This window comes from Sinocyclocheilus rhinocerous, unplaced genomic scaffold (assembly GCF_001515625.1).
Source record: "Sinocyclocheilus rhinocerous isolate Xijiao unplaced genomic scaffold, SAMN03320098_v1.1 scaffold1000, whole genome shotgun sequence".
Lineage (NCBI taxonomy): Eukaryota > Metazoa > Chordata > Actinopteri > Cypriniformes > Cyprinidae > Sinocyclocheilus > Sinocyclocheilus rhinocerous.
Window position 1 is genome coordinate 180720 of NW_015666181.1, and position 13797 is coordinate 194516.

General features: G+C 36.2%; 2 protein-coding genes across 2 annotated transcripts in view; one reads left to right on the forward strand and one right to left on the reverse strand.

The window, feature by feature from the left end:
- LOC107732040 (protein SHQ1 homolog) overlaps nt 1-1713 on the reverse strand; it is a 21816-nt gene extending 20103 nt beyond the window's left edge. Inside the window, exons 1-3 of the mRNA XM_016543276.1 lie at nt 1627-1713; nt 578-739; nt 335-356 (exon numbers count right to left, since the gene is read on the reverse strand). Of these exons, the coding sequence (XP_016398762.1) occupies nt 335-356; nt 578-720 (165 nt within the window). The 5' untranslated portion in view covers nt 721-739; nt 1627-1713. The remainder of the gene's footprint in view (nt 1-334; nt 357-577; nt 740-1626) is intronic.
- Nucleotides 1714-2674: 961 nt separating this feature from the next.
- LOC107732048 (glucoside xylosyltransferase 2-like) overlaps nt 2675-13797 on the forward strand; it is an 18005-nt gene continuing 6882 nt past the window's right edge. The window contains exons 1-5 of the mRNA XM_016543282.1: nt 2675-3080; nt 7864-8059; nt 9857-9988; nt 10084-10335; nt 12090-12213. Of these exons, the coding sequence (XP_016398768.1) occupies nt 2809-3080; nt 7864-8059; nt 9857-9988; nt 10084-10335; nt 12090-12213 (976 nt within the window). The 5' untranslated portion in view covers nt 2675-2808. The remainder of the gene's footprint in view (nt 3081-7863; nt 8060-9856; nt 9989-10083; nt 10336-12089; nt 12214-13797) is intronic.

Here is a 13797-nt window from a genome sequence, read left to right on the forward strand (position 1 = left end):
TATGTCATTATGCAATATGCATTTGCCACCAAAAAGCACATACATAAATTTCACTGCTTTAGATAACCAAACATAAAACTAAATGACATCTACAAACAAATTATTCCAGACCTTTTCTCAGAACTTGTCTGAGTGTCTGATAACTTACAATGTAACGTATTTAAGTGTGGATGAGCTGTCCTAATGCTTTGTTGGGTCTCCGTCTTAGTATTTGTAGATAAAAAGTGTTGTAAACATCTTATATTAGGACCTACAAGTATTTTCCCGTGTTTTAACAGAATGTCAATCATGGCGTTTGCATCTGAGTCACCGGAGAAAGTAGGGCTTGGCATACTATTCTCCCAGGAAGAGTCAATCTGCAAGGTTAATGATTACATAGATTCATTAATAATGGTACAAATAAAAGCACTATATAAAACATATTATAGTGTACATATTATGTATATATATATATATTGTTGGGTCTCCGTCTTAGTATTTGTAGATAAAAAGTGTTGTAAACATCTTATATTAGGACCTACAAGTATTTTCCCGTGTTTTAACAGAATGTCAATCATGGCGTTTGCATCTGAGTCACCGGAGAAAGTAGGGCTTGGCATAGAACTTAAAATCTTCCCCCTGGATGTTGATGTCAAACTCAGATGTTCTGGTGTAGGGTACACGAATAACCACAGTAAGGAAATCAGCATCTTGACTCAGTTCAAACGCCGGTGTTATCATGATTACATATGGTGAAGTACTGCAGCAAAAGACAGAAAAACACAAACAGTTACTCAGACATCTCAAACTGGTCAGCAGGGGTAAACAAGGCTAAAGGAATGCTAATACAATGTTATTATAAATTGTAACCAGTCCTAATGTTACTAAACAAGATCAAGAGGTTCATTTGTGGAAAAAAAAAAGTGAAAATATTATTTTGTTATATTATGTTACTTTATCAATCATGTTATTTCGGCAGGTTTCACTGATAAAAAAAATAACTGAGCACAATCATCACAGATTACAGTTAACATAGATTCCCATTACTTGGACTGTGCGCAAATCTCTAAAAGTTACTACTTGGCACTGCAATAAGAAGTAAAGACTTTATAAAGTCTATATAGTCCGTACTCAAATAGATATTTGAGAAGTAACGTTAGAAAGAATTGAGCAGCTTACAACTCCACCTTGTGGTTACTCAATTTGAACCCAAATGAGACATAAACAACCCATTTGCCGACTAGCACACGATAAACCTCTTGATTTATTTGATTAGTTTCAAATTAAACTTTACTCTATTTCATCACAACACTGTTATTCACCAATTAAGACTGAAAGTATTAAGGACTAAAATAAAAGAACACCTTGTTAAATGTCATCCAAGTATCCAAAGTCGCTATGCTAATATGATACGTGCACACAGGATAAAACCAAACCCAAAATAATAAATGATAGCTAAAACCCAACGCAGATTAGAAGCTGTCAAAAGTCTGCCGATGTTGTTTGTACACGCAATGTTAAAGCCAACATAAAACAGACAAGACCATGCACTATTTAATACTTTTACGTTTTCAAATGGTATAGTACGATTTAAATAAGGCAACTGCAAAAAAAAACAAAAAAAACATTATAAAACAAAACTGATACCTTCACATCTCTTCTGTAAAGACTGCTATGCGCTAAACAACATCAGTAGCACAAATGCAGCACATGGACTGCTTCCTGCTCTCTGGACTGGCCATGTTTTACCGTAATGCCACATATAAGGAGGACTACAAAGAATTTTCACTGGAATACTACATGGTAAAGATGAATGATTAAATACATTAATGTAATTTCAAATATTTATCAATCAAATTCAATAAATCAGTATTGTGTACACATGGAAACTGCAGTCAAAATGGATTTCTACAAGTTAATAAAGAAGAAAAATGAATATAATATGAATTAAAAAAATAAACAAGTATATAATAAATAAATATAAAAATGCAAAACAAAAAATTACATTTACATTTACATTTAGTCATTTTGCCGACGCTTTTATCCAAAGCGACTTACAATTGGGGAATACATAAAGCGATTCTTCTTAAAGAGGCAAACAGACACAGGAAGTGCTTCAAATATCAAGTTTTAGGCATTGTTCAAATAAGTACAAGCTAGAAAAGGGAAGGAATAAATAAAGAACTTTTTTTTTTTTTTTTAAGATGAAATCAAGTAGCGTTTAAAGAGATGAGTTTTCAGCTGTTGCTTGAAAATTGTCAGGGATTAATTTTCTGATTTGAACAGTCCCTTCAGCAGATTATTTTTTAATCGAGAAACTGATCAGAAGTGTGAACCAATAGCTACACTTGAACATACAATGCTGCAATATATAAAAATAACATTATTATGTCAGACACTGTTAATATCCTCCTGGCAACTAGCTAGACATGGCTATATATAAAATATAATAATGTAATACGATAAATATGAACAAATATGTTTCATATAATATGGACAAACATAATAATTATGTAAAAAAATAAACACCGGAAAAGTATTTATAATAATATTATTATTATTATCATTATTTTTATTTTTTTATTTTTTTTTACACCAGTAAGGTATTACGGTTTTATGTCAGGAGTATTACAAGTATTACGGTAAGGAGTGTAAGGTCCGCCTTCAGAGATTCATTTACGTGTCTGATATCGGTGCTAAGCTGAGCAGCATCGTCTTCATCATCACAGTACAAATGAAGAAGTATGGCTGCACACTACAAATATGTCCCCGTGTTTTAACCAGAGCCATGGTTAAAACATTTCCAAGCGGACAGAACACTTTTTCACCATGAGGATCCACTGCAAGGTTGTGGCGATCGCGGTATGTTTCGGAGTTTTTCTACTTTTGTACTTTTTCTGGGGGAACGCTACGGACGAGCCGCCGCTGAAGGAAGTTGCGAAAGAAAAACATTTTCAATCCTTCAGTCATATCGAGGATATAGCACCGGCGAATGAAGCGAAACAAACCAACGAAGAGCCACAAAAGCCACCGAAACTAATCCGCAAAGAGCCGAAGTTGAGCGGCAGAGGAGGAGGAGGGAATGTCATCGCAAAGACTCGGTAGGAAATTCTTCAAGTGCAACATCATGATCAACAACCAGTTTGATGCAAAGCAGGATGTATAAATATGTGTTTCAAGTTGTCAAGATGTAGTCAAGCGTTTTAATATAATATAACACGGGTTTTTCTTATACTGGAGTTGATATATAGGCATCCTTTCAACTCCCTTCTGTGCACATGATCAGTGCTTTAGTTTCTTAAGGGCATTTATGACCTCAGTGTGATTTGCAATCTCTACAAATCAGTGCAAATGCATGATTTAATAAAAACCCATAAATCATTGACCTTATCCCGGATGTCAGTCCAACCAGACAGTCTTGTCAAAAGCCTGCTTTGGCAATAGAGATTTAGGCAAGAATGTCTTGAACTGATTGTGCAATCTTAGGTTTCTTAATGTAACAAGGAAACCATGCATGACATTATTTTTGCACTACCCACATCCAGATTACTAAATCTTACCAGAAACCAGTGTGCACTGCGCATGCTGCAAAGCCAAGTCCAAGAGCCCCCTGTGTGCATCTCAGCCACAATTATCTCAATTGTATTTTCATTATGGCTTTATTGAAAAGGTCACCTTGAATGCAGATGCCTCGTTCCCAAAGGGTCTCAACAGAGGACAAAATCAATGATTGGTTGTGCTGAGTGAGTGAACACGGTCCCTTGTGAGTGGAGGATGGAGCAGTTTATTCATCAAGATGATCCGCCCTTTCCGAGACATAATTAAAATGAGCTGTCACATTCATCCTTTAAGTGAACTGAAGATTGGTTCATTTGTGTCAGTATTTTGATAGTGTAAAATCAATAATGTCAAGGTTGGCGAACTATAGATAGATGTCTTTTTTATAGTGTAAAATCAATCCTGCATTCCTTTCAGCAAGCATATGTTATCACCCTTCTGACAGCTTCACATAAACGCCACTAATTGCATTTGTGAGATATCTCAACCCTTTGACCCTCCTGTTGTGTTTCCAGCAGTGATCCGTCTTGATGTCCACACCCCTGTGAATGCTCTCTGCTGATAAACCCACAATGCAAAGGGCCAACGCAGCCACAGGGAAATTAGTTAAACAGATCCACTGTACAAACAAGAGGGATGAGAGGGTGTGATTTGGAAAACGCTCTACGTGTTTAATTCCTGGCTCCCTATCCATCTCCACAGAGGAAGGAGGAGGGGTGAAACCGTCTTGTCTCGAATGACTTGTTGTTTTATTTGGAAGTGATTAACTCTTCCGCACGTTTTTACTTTTTTAAGCGCATCCTCCAGACGTGCTTCCTGCCTCACTACTGCAAAACAGACAAATGTGTCCCTGTTGATATGTTTCATCACGAACAGGGGGCCCGGAGGGTCTGTTTTGACACAAGAGCTCTAACAAACACAAACCTTTTGATCCCAATCTCTAATTTCTATATTTTTATTAAAAAGAATAGTGAAAATTCCTTCATGTGCGCAACCTCATGTCATACCAAACCTGTATGAAGATATTTTGAAGAATATGGAGTGGTACAGAGAAGACATAATTTTATAGGCCAAAACTCAGACTATGCATTTTAGCACTTCTGGTTCTATCATCCTGAAGTCAATGGGTTTTTGGTTAAAACTCATGATACTAAGCTCATGATATTTAAAAAAAAAATTCTATAATAAAAAATATATAAGTAATACCTGCATGTTAGAATTGTGCTCTTGCAAACTATTATAATTTTCAGGAATTTTTTTTTTTTTTAAGGGGTCATATGATGCGATTTCAAGTTTTCCTTTCTCTTTGGAGACGGAAGATTAATGGTAGTGACATTAAAGTCATTTTACTTTTAGGGATTGTGTTAAGGCTTACTTTCATGAAAGTTGTGTTCATTTGTGAAGATTATCATGATGAAAAAAACGTAAGAATCATAAACTTTTCTTGGCCACTGAGCTTATTTTCTGCAATTATCCAAAAGCCAATGAAAAAATCCTTTTAGGTTTTTTGTCAAGGGAACCATGGTGATGTGAGCTTCTGGGTTGGCCTACAAAAATACGTCATCACTGCAGCACTTTTTTTTAAAAACTGTTTTAGTCTAAATAACATTGACCACCATTGGCTTTCATTGTTTGGACACTGTATGGGCATTTTTCTAAGTATCTTCTTTTTATTCCAAAGAGCAAATAAAGTCATACAGGTTTGGAATGACATGATGGTCGGAAAATGTTGACAGAATTTTCATTTTTGGGTGAGCTGTTCTTTTAATGCAACTACGTCAAATGACACTGAAGTAACAAGCATGCAGCTGTAAATTCACGTTTCTTTCACACCCTTTCACAAAGGAAAGGGTCTGCATTACTGGAAAGCTGTTTGCTCATAACACCTCTCTTGTGTTTTTCCAGAACCGCAAAACACCACTTGCACACGTTCCTGCAGCACCTAGGAATAAGTGTCTAAAAGAATAGCTCGCTCTGTCATCTGTAATGCAGCTATGACTAAAGGCAACTGCCGCGTGGCAGCTACATTATATGAAGCCATAAACATGTCATGGAGGAAGACTAAGAGGCCGCCATTTGTGTGTGTCTCTCTAGCCTCTTTTTTATCATAGATTCTATACGAAACACCGATATCTCTCCATTGTTACCCTCGCCTCTCAATGAGTTTATTCCTCCCCTGCGATCTTTATCTTCTAGCCTGGAGCACACTAGCATTTCACTTCAGGTTTTAAAGTCAGGGTGCCATGGAACAGCTGGCTCTGCCAGGATAGGTATGCAGACATTCGGAAGAGGGGGAAAAAGTGCTAATAATTTGGACGTAGATTATGGAGTGTGGTGCGTAGCTCTAGGAAAAGCACTGGCTGATTTCCATACACTCAGCCTTGTGGGGCTGGATTCAATTAGCCATCATATTCGTTCTGAATATGCTTTTTTGGTCTACCTAATCTGTCAGAATAGTATTTCTATTATTTTTTGTAATGCATTTTTGTTTGTTTGTTTCCAAAAGGAAACTTTGAAACGATTTGTTAGCCTAAGATGAATTGAAATTATGCTGCACTTCACGCTGGATTGTGGGATTGTGGGAAGCCTTGGTGATTTGTGCATCGTGCACATTACAGATCTGCTTTATGCCAGCTTATTCTATTTTTATGTTCATCCCATGCTGTCCAGTGGGACAGATAATTAGATGCAAAACATTTGCCTGCTTCATAAAATATTAAAGCAATTACAGTTGTAAAGTAGGGCTGTGCGATATTGAAGAAAAATGCGATATGCAATAACTCATTAAATAATGCGATATGCGATACGATAATGCTTAAAGTGCCACATGCTCAGATGAAAGTTACTTTTTTAATTTAATGAACTTTTTCAAAACTAAAAAACAAAAATAAGCACAAACAACTAGGGCTGTGCAAAAAAATCGAATGCGATTTTCATGCTCATCTCGTCAGTAAAGCCGGTTCTGTGATTAGTAGTAAATCTCCAGCACGTGCTTTCAGATGGAGCGGCATTTACTACACAGAGCCGTAGATCACTGACAAGCTACGCAAAATCGCGTTCAAAATCGCAGGCGATTCATTGGCTTGCGTAGCAAATCCAGATGTGTCCACTCAGACTGCAAGAATTTTTATAAGCTCAGAACATTTCGGTAGTAATCAAATTCAGTAGTGTGTTGGTCTTATGCTTGATGCGTTGTTTAGGATCAAAGAGTAAATGCCTCTCAGTGGACAAATGATTGAAGAAATGAAAAGAATAAATAGTTTGTCATCATTCAATCAGACCATTGATGCAATTCCTGTTGCTTAATTTGCAGTGCTGTAAACAAGGGAAGCTTTTTCCACAGGAAACCACAGCCATCAAAGCAGATTCTACAGTCTTTTATGATACTAGTCAGAAAAATCAGAAAATGAACTGTCAGATCTGGAAATATCCCATCTTCCCGTTTGTCAAAGCCCAAGGTGTTTCCATGTTTTTCCTATTCTTTATTTCACTTCATTTCAAGGTCTGTGGTTCACTTGAAATGAGAGCAAGAGTGTTTGCATGTCCTTGACTTAATGGAAGCTCTTTGATGTCTGCCTGAAAGGCTGCATGCTTTTCTTGTGGTATGAATTTGTTTCCTCCACCAAAGCCTTGGATAAATGGAGGACTTTTTTCCCAGAGGTCGTCTCTTGGGTAGAACTTTGAGGGTTAGAGAGCTTGCTTCCCTGGAGTGATAGAGACTCAACATGAATCACAAAAGCAAACATCACACCAATAACAATTATGATGGAGATTCAAGACAAGGAAATGAGTGAAACTCTGGGTCATGACGAACAAGAGTGCTGCTCGTCTGCATGTTTAATATCTCAAGTTGTCTTCAAACTATCTGTCGATATTAAATCAATTTCTCTGAGAAATAAAGATGAAAAAGTTCTATAGGTGACATCTTGTGTGCTGCATATATAATTATTTTTTTATATTTTTAATTTTAATATGGTAAAATAGTTATGTAAAAAAAATTTAAATTTTGTATATAATTTAAATACTTCATTTTAATAATAGGTTAATATAAATAATTATAAAATATATTTTGTTATTAAGTTTGCCCTTTTGTCCTCACATCGAGTTACTTGCAAGTTGGTCTGACTCTGACTCAGAATTGTTTACCCTTGAATCATTTAAATGAGGCTTTCAATGTGCCAGAGGAACCGTGCGCAGCATAAGGAATATTTCACGAGTGTGTTGTCTCACGGTTTGACCCAGCTGATTCGTACCAGATGTTTTTGTTGTTGATGTCCACAGTTTGGATGAGTTTTGATGGACTTAAGCTTTTTTCTTTACCTCTAGGCAGAAAAGTGAGGTGGGGCGTCCTGGGTCAAAGGTCACACAAGCAGAGGATGTCATGCACTTGGCAGTGGTGGCTTGTGGGAACCGTCTAGATGAAACGCTCAACATGGTTAAGTCAGCACTGCTCTTCAGCATAAAGAAGATCAAATTTCACATCTTTGCAGAGGAGGACCTGGCCAAACAATTTGAAAAAGGGGTGCGAGCATGTACCATGATTCTTTTATCTTTGCTGTGGCTAAATGAGCTTTTTAATGTTGATGGTAATGTCTAGTTGACCGGTGACCTAAAATTATCTTTTTTTTTTTTCTTCAAAATGATTTGAGTATCTTTACTTATCTAAAGTTTGTCTTTTATTCTCAGAAAAGCTGTGTAATGGGTAACTCAGTTCCCGGTGAAAATAATATCTTGCTGGCTCTCCAGCTATTTTATCTCTGCAGTGGGCTATATTTTACCTTAGACAAAGCTTCATCCCCTAACTATGCAGCTCTCTTGGACCAAAATGTTGCTTTGTTCATTTGACATTAATTATAGTAATTCTAATCATTATTAGACTGAATGTCTTTTTACATTCTTAGTAACTAGCTATACAATTTCTCATTGTATTTAAACAGACCTTTGATAGAACCCCTAGTGTCAATTTTGTTTTAGTGGCTTTGTGGTAACCCTCAGACAATGTCAGGCTAACCCTGACAACCAATCTGGTGAGGAGGGTAACGTGAGAAACCTTTGCGCATAAATCTATTGATCTCTTAGCATGCACTTAACTCATTATTCAGTTTCTGGTAGAGTGGCCTTTCTCCACAGTCCTAATAGATTCTCTCGACAGAGGGACTGTTATTGAAAATAGCAGTACTTTGTTTTTTTTACACTCAGACAGCCGATGCTTTTTGAGAAGTGCCCTCTGGCCTAGAACTGATCTTGATCTAGTTTTGCACCGTATTGCTGCAGATACAGGAACTGAAGGCTTTGAAGAGCGATAGTGAAGGAATGCAATGTCATTTCAAAAGATTTCTTCAATATTTTTTTTCTGCAGCCTTTTCAGCAGTAGTTATTTGGCTGTCAGCAGGATATTATAAACCAGTACTTAACTGATGGGTTATGACTCAAAAAGGGATTGCAGGTCTGTTCTAATGGGGTCCTGGACAGCTAGGAAAAACATTGCCAACTGAGAATAATAAAGTGCAACCAACTGTATAATCATGTATGGTTAGGATGGAAAAATAAGTTGAATTTATTTTTCAAATACATTTTTTTATATATATATTTATAAGAATTTAATATGTTTTGTTGTTGAAATGCATCTAACAAATTTACACAGTTGAATTTACAAAAAAATACTGTCAAGTTTACAGTCACTTGATATTATGGCTATTATTAATAAAGTAATAATTGTATTAATTGTTGTTATTTATTTACCCAGTTTTTGCTGCATGTGTTGGTGTAATGCATTTTGAAAATGATCAGATTTCTGATTCTGAATAATTTTGCATATTACTTGACTTGTGCAGTTTTTAGTGATATTAATACTTTTTTATAAAAAAAATTTATTATTATTTTTATTTATTTATTTTTTATATTTTTATTTTTTACAAATTTTACTTAGACAAAATAAATGCAAAAATCTCATAAAATATCTACATTTGTTACTTTTTGCAATTTGTCTAAAAAGAAAAATCATACAATTACACACTGGTTTGTGTCAAAGCTGAAAGCAGGGAAAATTGATCTTCAAGATGTTAAAACGTGTCATGTCCTACTTGGTTAGAACAAGGTGTAACAATATGGGTAGACATCTTTGGGACTTACCCATGCAACAATATGGCATTCTATAAATCACAATTCTTACAAACATAACAAAATGTTGCTTTTTGGAAGGATTGGTATAGGTCTCCTCACACTCTTCTCTTCACTGACACCTGTAAGCAATAGATTTGTGGTTTACTGAAGACTGACAGCCATGACATTGACTGAATCTTTCAATTTCCTTTCACAGTTCAGTCAGTGGCCTCAGCCGGTGTCCTCCAGGTTTCACTATAGCATATATCCAATCACCTTCTCTGTGGGGAATGCAGACGAATGGAAGAAACTCTTCAAGCCATGTGCTGCCCAGAGGCTGTTTCTTCCCGTGGGTTCCCGCCGCTGCTTAATGTTCTGTCTTCATTTGTTTGTGCTTTCCACCTCACCACACCAACTGTAACCAAGTATCTCCTCTGATATCAGGTTATCCTGAAAGACGTGGACTCGCTGTTGTACGTGGACACAGATGTTCTCTTTCTTCGCCCTATGGATGACATCTGGAAGTTTCTGAAGGCTTTCAACAGCACTCAGCTAGCTGCCATGGCCCCAGAGCACGAGATCCCCAAGATCGGCTGGTATAGCCGCTTCGCAAGACACCCCTTTTATGGAGTCACAGGGGTCAATTCAGGGGTCATGCTAATGAACCTCACACGGATTCGTAGTACTCTGTTCAGGGTAAGGAACAATAGAATTTACTTGACTTTTTGCAGTTTCTTATACCCAAACTCATATATATATATATATATACAGTGGGTACGGAAAGTATTCAGACCCCCTTAAATTGTTCACTCTTTGTTATATTGCAGCCATTTGCTAAAATCATTTAAGTTAATTTTTTTTCCTCATTAACCTGTATGTTACTGTAGCTTTGCTTATGATGAAATTTCAGAGGTCCAAAATCCTAGTCCACATATTTTAAACTTCAAATACTAGAGACACATGAAATATCAGTACCATTTTCAGCTAATATTAGAGATATTTTTAATTTATCATTATCAACTGATATTTACACTTAAAGTTAATTTAAAAAAATGCTAATTAATAACACTAGCCGGGTTTCCATCCAAAATTGCGAATTTAACTTATGCGCAAAACTGGAATATCGCATAAAACTTTTGCGAACAAGCATCGTTTCCATCCAACAAGTCAAAGAGAACAAAATCGTCACTTCCTGATAAACTGGCACTATAAATCACTAAGAAAAGTAGGAGAATATAATAATTTTCATATATAGCGCCTCAGAGCGAGCAGACGAAACGCAATGAATGCGTGTCCTGACATTTTATCCTACCCGTCAGATACGGACGTGGATGCTGCTGTTTGGGAACGCAGTCGTGTAAGACATTTCTGGGAGGCAATTATGGAGAAATACTTTGATGACAGACTTTGCTCATGCATTTCCGAATGACCATAACAACATTTTAGATGCTGTGGAATGAGATCGGTCTGCTGGTTAGTCAGGTTTTGCCGTCCCATAGCGCAAAGTCACATTACTTTTTTGATGCGCTTGGAGGAATTTATTCGCAAAATGCATTTCCATCTCCCATTATTCGCATCAACCCTTTTTCGCACAAGTCAAAAACCACTTCAAGCGAGCGTAAAAACTTTTTTGCGAATTAAGGGATTTTTATTCGAAATTTGGCGTTTCCATCACTCGTTTCTCATGCGGTACTTCAAAATGCGCATTAAAATAGGGTGATGGAAACATAGCTAATGTGAAATATAATGTAGCAAATCTCAAAATAAAGATCTATTTTTATACAATACCTCAGAATGTTGTTCTAACAAATGACTGATAAAATTACTGATTTTAGTTTTAGTTTAGTTTTGTGCTTTATTTTTAACTTATTTTTTCATTTCATTTCATCATTTATTGGTTTTATAACTTGAAAATAATTAGCAGCAGTATTAGCTAGAATTTTAGTATTGATCATGCATCTCTATTAAATAAATTGTTATTTATACATATAAAAAACAGAAAATATTTTTTGTAAATATTTTAGATTTAATATCTTTTTGCATTATATATGGTGCTTGGTTATTACTAGATATTGCCAGTGTTTTCCTTGTGTGGTTTATTTCTCTTGATAGTGGGCTGAGGCTTTGGCGTTCACGTGTCTTCTGAGGTTTCTTTGCACATTTAAATCCTTTTAACCTCAGGCTGTTTTCAGTAGGCAGTGATATCATGGAAGTCTACTGATTGCCATCCATCGAGTGCGAGTGGGTGACAGCAGTCTGGATTAGCATATTTCTGTAACTCAGCTAGAAGTGTTATTTCCAACCCAAGCACATTTTCAAGGCTGTCTGGGAAGACAAAAAGGAAATTTCTTCTTCTGAAAAACACCTCAATTTCCATATCAACAGCTGTCTGAAAAGTGGCTGCCAGACTCACTGTTGAGGAAAATAACCTGTCACTATTGATTTTACAGAACAGCATGATCGCCAGCGGTCTTTCGTGGGAAAATCTGCTTCACCCTCTCTATCAGAAATACAAGAACCACATCACATGGGGAGACCAAGACCTCCTCAACATCATCTTCCACTACAATCCAGGTACATGTGTGTTTGCTCAAAGACATGCTTGAATATGATGTGTGATTTCACAACACTAGCAAAAAAGAACTATGGTTATGCAGTGGGTTTTCTGGACACGTACCATGGTATTTTTTGAAGTACCATTGAGCATGCTGTAAATACAATGGTATATATCATGTTTTAGTGTGTTTTTTGGACATGTACTATTAATACCATGTATTTGGACGTGTGCCATGGTAATACATAAGAATATTAGAGGTCGACTGATAGTGGATTTGACCGATACCGATACCAATAGCTAGGTTGGACCACACTGGCCAATACAGATTAATCAAACGATAGTTTTTAAGATACTGAATGAAAACTAAAATAGTGCTTTACTATTTAATAATAATAATAAAAAAAACCTGAACCATACTTTGTAAATGAATAAAAATATTAATATTAACACCTTGGTTTTAGCATGTTTTTTTGGGGCGTGTTATGTTTATACCATGTTTTTTGGACTTTTTCCATGGTATTTTTTTAAATGCCTTGGCATATCCTGTAAATAATACATGATGTACATCATAATAACATCATAATACTTGTACTATATTAATACCATGTTTTTGGCCATGTGCCATGGCAATACAATGGGTTTTCCTTGAAGGACATTGGGGCATTGTGTAAATACTGCCATGGTATATATCTAAATACTTTGGTTTTACAATGGTTTTGGACATGTACCATGACAATGCTGTGATCGAAAGGACTTTGTACATACTGTGGTAAATATCAAAATACCTAGTATTATCATGTTTTTGCACATGTAACATGGTGGTGGTTATATGAAAGTATCATGATAATACCATTTGATACCATCAGTGTATCTTACCCATTTCTTACCCAAAAGTAAGATAAGTTTTTCAGTGCATCTTTGAAACTGGCATAGAAACCTGTCTCCTTTCTTTATTTTTGTTGCACTCTAGAGTGTTACAGCACTAGTTTAATTATGTTTTTGCTGGAGGCTTAAATCCAATTTGAAAAGCTGTTTTACTTATTTGACTTGTGAAGCCCTGCAGCTTTGTATCACGTACATCTCAACTAAAATGTCCAACTGTGATTGTTATTTCTAGTGCAGAGCTGGAAGCCAGGTGCTATGTCTTTCCATTTGTACTCAAAAAGAAAATCAAAAAGATATGACACGAGAGAGGTTTTTTTTCTTTAGTTCTTTCTTTCATCGCCCTCCTGAAAGTTGCTATTTTATCTGGTTTTATAGAGATAAGGCCCTTTTGTGTAGGTAAATACTACTGGAACAGGTGTGACAAAGACTGATGGGTGCAGTTATTAAAGAGTTAGTTCACCCAAAAATGAAAATTCTGTCATTAATTACTCACCCTCATGTCGTTTCAAACCTGTAAAATCTGAACAGCGTATCCGTGCGTATCCAGCGTATCCGTGCGTCCAAAATGGCATCAGGGTGATGCGGAGGAGACGAATTGTTGAATAAAGTTTTTTTTTTTTTCTCTCTCTTTTGCACACAAAGTATTCTCGTAGCTTCGTATAATTGCGGTTGAACCACTGATGTCACATGGATTATTTTACTGATCTCCTTGCTAC